Here is a 10,650-nt window from a genome sequence, read left to right as displayed (position 1 = left end):
GTGTTTGAGCACGCATACATTTTCTCATGGAAAGCCTACTTCTTCTTGCTTCAAGGTTGAGGCACGTACTCTATTAGATAGATAGATGCGGCGTATGCTACGACGCGGGTTGGCTAGTATATATATATATATATATATATATATATATATATATATATATATATATATATATATATCATTATTGTTGAGTATTTTCTTTTGTCGTTGCTGCCGACAAGGTATGCCTTATATTAGCAAATATAGTAAGCAAATAGAGGCAACAAGTGGTACAGTGAACACCTAGGGCATGTACATTACCACTGGAACCTGCTTCGTTATGGTGGATGGGTTAGTAGTTAGTAGAGTATCAGACAGGCAGTAGTAATGGATGTGCCGCTCCACCAATTTAGAAGCAAGGCGAGAAGAAATTAGACTGGACAGTAGTTAGAAATGTGTAGTGTTCTGCTTCTCATAGTCAAAACTTAGCTCTCCATGCAAAGGATCTTTGAAATGCAGCGGGTAAAACTCATATGTTTAATTTATTTACATGAGTGGAATTTGCGTGGGCCTTTATTGTAAAGCTGTCTTTTGCCCATAGTAGCTATGTCACTCACTATAACCTCAAATATATAGGCAGTCCCCTACTTACAAATAGATTACGTTCCAGGAGCCCAAGTTGAGTTTGTTTGTAAGTTTAGTTACATTATACATGAAATGTGGATAAATTACTTCATTTTGTACAACTCTAGATTTGGACAAATAGCATAAACAATGTTTTTTTATTTCCCCTCCCTAGGGACAGTAGTTGGGCATTTATTAAAAAATGCAGATTCCCACCAAACCAATGGCTTCTAAAACCATGCAAGCACCCTGCAGGTGTCGGAGATAGTCTCCCTTCCACCCACAACTGTAAAGTCACCCTGTCTTGGTGTTCAAAGACAGGCTCTGCCCCAACTCCACGCCTACCAAAAGCTGCTACTAAGCAGGGTGTTCACATTGCAACTCCACCTCCTTCCAGGAAAAGACTTCTAGATTTTAATATTCATTTTGTATGTACACAGTAGTGTAAGACCAATATTTTGGGAAAGCAAACTAACTTATCTGTATACTTTTGGAGTGTGGGAGGAAAACTGAGTGCCTGGAGGAAACACTCAAAGAATAGTTAAACAAAACACCATAGATTTAATGAAAAAATAAATGACAAACGTACAGAGTTTAAAAATACATTTTACAAATATCCCCCAATGTGATCTTTCTCTGTTTTCCAAGGTCTTCATCTGTATCTTTGTCTAAAACTATGTTTTTCCTGATTAAAGAATAGTTCCTGACAACAACTGACAAAAATACATCAACAACTGACAGTTGTATATCATATATACTGTATGAATAGGTCATCTCTCACCCCCCCCCCCTTCCTCATACTGAGCACCACCCTCAATCCTGTCTTGTTTGCTAGTCCCATTATACACTACAAATAATCACACATCATACAGTTTGGAATTATTCTGTCATTTATTCCAGTGCAAAATACAGGTGGCGCTTAGGCCACACCCACAGCTTACATGAAAACCTCTGCATAGTACCTGATAGGATGGCTGTGGATCATGGCTTAGATGGAGGCTCAGACAAGACATCAATAGCTTAAAACATATCACAAACTATTACTAAAAGTATAACCAGAACATAACAGGTCAATTCAAAATATACTGAGAACACAGTTACATAGGAAAAATCCAGAGACAGGATTTGTGCAATTTAGTTACAAGAGAGATGAAGGCTGGCCAGGCATGCAAGCTCTGGTGGTCCAGAACTGACTCATCAGGCCTTTGCATAATCCCCTGTTCACTCAACATACACATTTACTGCACACATCAGGCAATCCCCCATCAATGGTATCCATGCCTACAACACTATACAGCATCGGAATACTACATCCCAGGTGTATTAAAGAGGAGAGAATAGTCTTTTTAAAGAGAACCACCAGTCAGACTTTTGCAAGAATCAGGGTTTAAAGCGTAACTGAGTGGGCTTACAGATTTGCATTTGCTATAGTCTTTCTCTTAAACTAGGCATACACGTATGAAATGGTCTGGCCAATTCAATCACTTTCATCTAATCTGCTGGAAATCTTTTGGCCCAACATTACCAATTGAGTGACCAGACATGTTGGGAATTCTCCATGTGAGTGGAGATCAATGGCTGCATCATTTGCACTGCATGGAGGGGTATAATACTGCGTACACGGATTGTCGCTGCCCGTCATTTTGGCGCAGGGTGAGCCGCATGACGACTCGCTCTGTTGCTGCACAAATTTTGGGTGACGTTAAATTACTATTCCCCCTCTGAGTCGTAGCAACTCAGAGGGAGAAGTAATTTGTGGTCCGAATTACACTGCTGCATGGCCATAGACATAACATTAGATCTATGGCGGTGCCCAGGTCAGGCGCAGTGTTCACCGAAATTACCCACTTTGTACAACACTAGTAGTTCAACTTATGCTTAAGACAGTGTGCAGTGTAATTAAATGAACAGAAGGACCTTGTGCACTCCCTGATCTCGTGCTGACTATAGAATCCATCTTCTATCTCCTGTTTGCTTACAGCATGAACTAGGAAAGCCCTGTGCATGTCTACACTACTTATTTATTTATACAGATATTATTTCAAACTGTTTTGGTCTTACTGGTAAGCTGGTAATAGGGAAGCCATGGTGGGGTACAGACTACAAGGGGTACCTGGTCTTTGTTGATGGATGCATGAATATGCAGCTGGCCAATACAGAAGAATATGTCGATTGGTACATTATCAACACTTCTCGGACAAGTTCTGACCAGTTGAACAAATGTGTTATATTTCATTGTGTCTTGACATCGCTCTATATGCCTTGTCATTTCTTCTATCTATCTCCTACTGGATGTGCTTTATATTTCTAATGCACAAAATTCAGTACAGTGTCATGAAAACCATTTGCACCATATAAAATCTATAAAAATAATAAAATTCAAGATCTAGCATATCTATCTATCTATCTATCTATCTATCTATCTATCTATCTATCTATCTATCTATCTATCTATCTATCCTATTAGGAGCCAAAATTGTCATTCTCCTCTGGAAATACCAAAATTCAGCAATCATGTGACTGCAGACCTGTACACACACAGGGACTTTTTGTAACATAAGCTGAGTTTTTCCTGCATTTGTAGTAAAAGTTCTTCCTATATATATATATATATATATATATATATATATATATATATATATATATATATATATATATATATATATATATATATATATATATATATATATATATATATATATATGTGTGTGCATGACTGTGGCTGCACTACTGCTAGCCTGCTGACCTTTCTGCAACCCTAGCTACAGCCCAGCAAGACGTACATTAGGGGTGCAACTTTTTAAAAGTCCGGGAGTCTTTTAGCAGCACAAGATCAGGCCATAAGAGCAGCTATTCTAGCTAATGGGGGTGTCTGAACTGTTTTTGAGAATGACCGCCGATCTGAGAGTCAAACCAAGCAAAGGTAAGCAAATGGGCAAGTCTTTAATGACCAATAACCCTTCATAATAATAATAAATATTTAAGAATTAATATCCACATACATGCACAAGTCCACTTAAGGCTGAAGTCTCCCACCCACATATGCAAAAACAAGTAAGCATGAGAAGGCTCATAACTCAGTAATACAGCAATCATGTACAATTCAATAAAATCATCAAGCAGAGAGCAAGTTATCAAACAAAATACAGCAAAATGATGCAATAATATGGCACTTTAAAGTGCTCCAAATCCAACTCCATCAAGTGAACCTCTCCCTCTCTCTGTGTGTTTCTGTCTCAATATATCTCCTCTTAAATGCATTTATATTGTGTTCATCTGAAGCACAATTATTCACATACCTTTATTTTGTCTCTGAAGTGTTATTCTTCAGATAATGCCACTTCCTGTCTGTACATTGACAGCAAGTCTCCAGGCAGGAAGTGAAACGGTCTAATGCTGGGAATACACAATACGTTTTTTGGCAGAAAATTTCTGGAAGGTCCGATCTGATTTTGATTGTTTTTCTGATCGATTTTCTCATAGAAGTAAATGGAAGTCGATTGGAAAAATGAATCGGCCAGTAAATCTGCCAAAAAAACCTCACAGTGTATTCCCAGCATAAGGAATGTGACATCAGAGACAACGCCAAGGAAAGTGTGTGACCATTAGAAATGGTCAACAAGATGCTAAGTATTCTGGCTCACATGAAAATTAGATTCAGCTTGGAACTGGGCCAATCCAGCGCCATGGAATTTGTTGGCACTTTATAAATCAATAATAATAACAATATTAATTTGATTGGGTGGAATTTGCATGAAAGCAAGGCATTAATAGCATGTCACTGACCATCTCTACTAACTGTGCTCTAGATGAGAGCATACAAATACTTTTTATCTAAAGAAAACCTGTGAAAAAAAAAAAAAAAAAAAAGGGCGACAAGCCAATACTCGCCTCAGTAGAGGGAAGCCTCTGGATCCTCCAGAGGCTTGCCCAGTCTCCATCCACCTCACAGATTCCAGCACTGGGACCCCCAAAGCTTGTCGGCCGCCCTCCCATATGAGAGCGGGCCAGCCGCACTGCGCAGGTTCAGAATGGTTCGCGTCTGTGCAGTAGAATGGAGCTGCTGGTCCGGCTTGGTGGTAAATGCAGAGTCCGTTCAGCTAATGTGCTAGCGCAAGACGTGTGCCTGCGCAGTGTGGCCAAGCTCCATTGTCAAGCCCTTGTCAATGGGCTTGTGGGGGTCTCAGCGCTGGAACAGGCCAGTGGAGAAGAAAGATAATGGGAATCTCTGGAGTATCCCTCTACCTAGGCAAGTACCCATTTGTGGCATTTTTCTCACTACAGGTTTCCTTTAAAAAGAGATCTAGAGTTCAGGCACACTCAGCAAATGAGTCCTTATGTGCAGTGTGCAGATACTGGTGTTGTCACTGCATCAGTAATCCCCTGTGTGGCTCATTTCTCTCACAAGCTTCTAGGAAGCCGAGATGATCAGCTTATTCTACAGAAATTCTCTCCAAGGAGAACACTTGAACAAATATGTGATCAATTTGATCCGAAGACTGATCGGAGTCTTTGGACCGATAAAAATGCATAAGTGATGATCACAAGCAGCCAAAGATAAACATAGATCACTTTATCATAAGGCATCTATGAGTTCGGCTTGAGAAGATGGTCTATAGAATAAGTTATTCATCTCTAGAATGACATATTGGTGTGGCTTGGAAAATAAAGGTCATCACAAAGTGATAGTAAGTGCTCTAATGTGAAGGAAAAAGGTTTGCTTTGTTTTTCATAAGAAAAAAATAGGAACTAAAAAAATATATAGGGGGTCAACTAATGCATCAAAAAACACAAAAGACTAGAGGCATAAATGAATGTGAAAAAGCTGAACAATTACATGAAGCCCCTTAAACGGTTCTCGATTTTATTCTAGCTCAGGCCAGCCTTAAATATTTGCACATATATTGGTCCTTCCTTAGCAGCATCTGACACATTGTATAGAATACAGCTCTGTAAACAAAAAATAATTCAAACTAAATTGCAAAGGCTTAAAAATAGTACCAAATACAGATTTAAAAACGGTGTTGAAAGAAAGCAACAACATATATATCTAAATGAATTAAACATTAGGTAGTTTGGGTGATATCACCTCTGAACCATTAACCTGGTGTAAGAACCAAGTAACAAGGCTAAAACACCATCTTCCTGACTAATCTGTTGCTATGAAGTACAGCTGAAAATACAAGAGGTTAATAATGTCCCATCTCCTGTATCACAAATGGTAGGTGCACAATTCCTAAACAATTCATGACCTGCACATTCTAATAGCCAATAAACAAAGGACACACTCAAAATGCTTTGTAAACTTGCATTTTACATAGGGTTTATACACAAAACCTATTTGTACTGAAACAGGTTGTGTATTTAACACTATGAAGGCGCAACTTTAAAAACGAAATTTATAGTGCCTCCTTACGTTTGTTCAGACTCTTCACGAATAGTTTTAGGACTTTATACACTAATCCTCCCCCTACCGATTGAGCAGCAGAGAGGCAAAAAATGTGATTGTAAAATAAAGTTTTGCAGCCTTTGATCTTAGTAGCCACATGCCTGTCACCAGGCTCCTCCCCTTCGTGCCTACAGAGCTAGCAAGATCCTGCTCTCTCCAGAAATCTGGAGGTCCAGACTACACCCACTCCCCATAAAGCTTTGTTGTAAGGAAGGGAGCCTAGAAGTTCAGGCCATTACCACTCCAATAGGACAATACAGGAATTTAAGTGACGCTGTGTCATCAACGTCAGACGCAGCATCGCTCTCCAGTCTGGGGTTCGGCCTGTTTGAGATGAGAAAGCAACAATGTTGCAAAAAGATATGTCCCTGTTTTATAAACATTTGCACTGCTGCACATGACTTCAAATGGATGACTATTGCACTAACTTAGCAATCATCACTATCATCTGATATAACTGACATGGGGAATGCAAACCTTTGCTATCAAATAGACATCCAGGCTAGGTTTACCCACAGGCTCTCAAACCGGAGTAACTTAGGGCCTCTTTGTCAACTACCGATTTATTAAATCTGAAAGGCCGCCATACATTACTCAATATTTTTAACACACTAGACATTCAAATTTAAACGAAAATGTATTAAAAATGAAGATCCCGTTCACCGATTTTCAATTACAACAGGAAAGGCCAGCTCTTATCCAATTGAGGGGGCAGGTTCACAAAAATGGCTTCATTAGCTTTGTGCTGCAGGGGCGATATCAATTTTGGATCACTGTGGCTCTAACAGTGACCAAATCTAATACTGAGTGGTGTAAAGTGGCAAGAAGGCAAACAATTATCTGAGGAACATATGATGGCCTCTAGATTTTATTTTTTTTTTAAATAAAAATAAGATTCTACCTGCTATAGGATTCAAATCATCACTGGCCCTTTTAAAAATAGGTTCTCATCAGAGGTGGGTGAATAGTCAATCTGGCAATTCTCACAGTCCCCACCTGGTAAAAACCACATGCATATGATGGCTACTGGTCTAAGAACTCTAAAAGATCAGTTTTACAAAGATGTAGAAACAAGGACCCGTCCAGAAAGATCTCCATCACAATGACTAACAATCGAACGTCTTCACTAGATGGATCAGAAATATCAATAGACTATACATGAACATTGGGATGACCGATAATATGCTAAGCTGGTTAAATATCTCTAGCTGTGCTTTTTTTTACCCAGCAGCTTCACCATCTTCAAGTGTTTGACAATTCCACCGTAAAGCTATCTGGCATTAGTGTATCAGTTGCCTTAAAAGAAAGACAAAGCAAAACATGTTGTGCTTATGTTTGCTGATTAGTTACCTTCTTCCTTCATTCCTAGACAGAATCTTCCAGATGAGATATTACCCAAGAGCGTGAGACAAGGGACTACCACTGTGGATCATATTCCATAGAAGTGGTGCGCTGTGCATAAGGACCATGAAGTAGAAGATGACCACTAAGTATACCAAAAATCTCCAGAGGAGGACAATTTGAGGGGACAACAAACCCGTGCAGTGTCTAAGGGGCTTATTTATGAAGAAATAACAACATGGTAGCTGATCAACTCTTCTGCTTTTTTTTCTTATTTATGTAGGCAAATCAAGATAATCAATTATGTATGGATGACTGTGGCTGGGACATCTTATTGTGAGTTGCATCAGCAATAGGAACAGATGTGGAAGGATATGTGTACTATGTGACGTGTTCTGTGATATGTGAAATAAGATTAATAATACCAAATTCCACAGATGAGTGCAGGCTGGAAAACCATGCATTAGATACATACTAAAAAATATTTGTGAAATCTTGTTTTCTGGTAGATCCTTCATAGGGTTAGAAGGAAACGGAGGCAAGTGATAACAGTGCTCTGGCTGAAAAGCCAGCTCATCTTGGCAAGGCCAGACTGTGGGTGACGTTTACTCTACTGGGGTCTTAAGGTGGCCACACTATACAATTTTCACATGACCACCATTAAGACAGCACTAAAGACGCAACAAGTTTCTGCCAATTAATATATACACACACACACACACACTTGAGCACATTTTGCATTATAGTTACATTCTCTCACCTGCAAGGCACAAAAAGGACATCATATAAACATGCAGACCTCCCAACCAATAATCTTTGTCCTCCCCATGCAAGTTCTAGTGCAGGATGAACTTGTGAGTACTTGCAGGTCACACTGTATTATTGCTCTATACCACCTTGGTCACTTTCAAGAACAAGCCGAGAAACAAACCTCAAAGCCGATCAGATAGGAAGAATTTGGACACCATTGCTGCTGGGCTTTTAAATATCAATGGAAAGTATGTTGCTGCTCTCAGCTCTGACAGTGCAACAGTGCCAGCTAGAGGCAAGGTTGAAAACTGCAGAAGGGAAAGAAAGAAGCTTATTTTAGATACAGTATCTATGAAGGAAACAGTCAAGCTAGATCTGCTGACATATAGCAGAGGAAACGCAGCCATGAGAAAAAAGGAACACAAACATTACACATACTCTACGGTTTTCTAAATAATTGAGGAACACTGTTCCTTAATCAATACCATGTTTATAGAGGCAGAAACCCATGGGGTTCCTTTCATTTACTAAAGGAATTCTGAATTCCTTTGACGCACAGAGAGACCATTCATGCAGTCCTCCGATATTATTTGCCAGGTTCAGCCAGAGCAAAAGCAATAAGGCACAAGGTGGTCCCAGTCACACCGCACCCAGTGAGGTACCACGAAAAATAAAAGTTTATAAGTTCCTTAAAGGAGTTGAATTTTCACTGGGCATAGGAAGTTCAGTTAGAAGCACAATTTTTTTGTTCATGGAAGATTTTTGTTGCGCTTAGGAATAATCCTCCTGTAGGTACGACGTTCTGAGATGTTCCGTTTCACTTTCGCCGACACAGGGGAGCTTTCCGGGTTGAGAGAAGGGCTTGAATAAGACCTCTTCAGTACAGAGGTCTCCTGAGCACCATCAGGTTCCACCAGACGAGATTCAAAATCCTCGAGGTTGTCGCAACCTTTCTCCAAACGTACAGCCAGAAGCTTCACATAGGTTTCGTACCTCAGTTTCTGCAGGGGAGTGAATCACATGCAACACAATTAGAAAGAACCTGGGATGTTATGAGCTGGAGTTTGGGCAGATCTAAAGCTCTGCTCTTGGGTCATTTCCTTATTGTATTTACAGCTAAATGACCACTATCGTGAAATATTGTACCATACTGTATGTGCACACATACTTATGAGAAGTACATTGTAATTTTTTCTCTCCTAGGTTGCAGTCGCTTACAGAAGCAATCTAACAGAACTTGGAATAGCCCATCTCCTCATGGGGGATTCTCAGCATCTCCTTTATTCTTTACAAAACACTCCTTTGAAAGTATCAATACAAAGATGCTGGCCAGCATGCCTACTAATTTGCACACTATTTTGGCAGTTGGCAACTGTTAATCAGCAAGTGCTTTAAAAATAAAGAAAGTCCAGAGAATCTCTTCATGAGGAGACGGACCAGTTTAAAAACTTGTCGGATTTTCACTGCCTAAAAGAAAAACCCAAACACCACAATTCTGTTATACGGAACATGAGAATCATGTGACTACTCAAGCCCAATGCCACCTGAAAGCCAGGTGTGCCAACCAGACACCATTATTCCCTGTGTTTGTGAGAAGGAGATGGGACCTTAACCTTAAAGGGATACTTAAGTCAAAAAAAAATAAAAAATAGATTTTTACTCACCTGGTGCATCCCTCAGCCCCCTGAAGCTGTATGGTGCCCTCGCAGCCTCGCTCCGATCCTCCTGTCACCGCCGGCGGCTACTTCTGGGTTCGGCGACAGGCTGGGAACACGAGTGATTCTTCGCATTCCCAGCCGCTATATCACCCTCTATGCTGCTATAGCTCGATTTCCCACATGTCCGATTTGGATTTCGATGGATCGTTAGGTTGATTCGCATGCAAAGTATGCCGAATCGACCTAACGATCCATCGAAATCCAAATCAGACATGTTGGAAATAAACGAATCGACGGGAATGGAGCGGGAAATCGAGTGCGCGAACGCACCGTGTGGATCCAACATAACGTTGCTACGGAAAGATTATAGCTGAGTCTGTCTTCTCTGGTGTCTTTTCAAGCCCAAGCCTGCCCCCTTGTGGCTCTGCTATAATAACTCAGCTATAATTATTCCCTGCAAAGCCAGACTGAATGCTCAGTCCTAATTCTTATCACAGCTGATAACAGACACTTTTAGCAGTGAAGATGAATCAGAGAGCAAGGTAAGTGTTTTCTCTAATGTTCTTACTGATATATGTGGTAAAATACACAAGGGTGCTTGGTCTCTGGTTCCCTTTAAGGACCAGAGACTGCTAGTAGCACAAAACGACGCTTACCGACTAATCGCGGCACATACCTTCCGCTCTTGCCGTTCACGCCGCAGGCCCCTCTCTCTGCCGTCGCTATGCCGGCAGAGCTCTGTGAGGCGGTCAGGAGCCAATTTGATTGGCTCCTGACCCTGTCCATCAATGTAAGCCAATGAGATTGGCTCACAGTGATCACGGGGTCAGGAGCTAGTGAAATCAGCTCCTG

General features: G+C 40.5%; 1 protein-coding gene across 6 annotated transcripts in view; it reads right to left on the bottom strand.

Moving 5' to 3' along the window:
* Nucleotides 1–1,472: 1,472 nt before the first annotated feature.
* The window catches only part of LOC137562981 (PH and SEC7 domain-containing protein 4-like), a 122,041-nt gene continuing 112,863 nt past the window's right edge, over nucleotides 1,473–10,650 (bottom strand). For all 6 annotated transcript variants that reach the window (XM_068274860.1, XM_068274863.1, XM_068274864.1 and 3 more), the window contains one exon: nucleotides 1,473–9,141. In XM_068274860.1, the coding sequence (XP_068130961.1) occupies nucleotides 8,890–9,141 (252 nt within the window). In that variant the 3' untranslated portion in view covers nucleotides 1,473–8,889. The remainder of the gene's footprint in view (nucleotides 9,142–10,650) is intronic.

The sequence above is a fragment of the Hyperolius riggenbachi genome, chromosome 3 (genome assembly GCF_040937935.1).
Source record: "Hyperolius riggenbachi isolate aHypRig1 chromosome 3, aHypRig1.pri, whole genome shotgun sequence".
NCBI classification, from domain to species: Eukaryota; Metazoa; Chordata; class Amphibia; order Anura; family Hyperoliidae; genus Hyperolius; species Hyperolius riggenbachi.
This window is presented reverse-complemented; position numbering and strand designations above follow the sequence as displayed.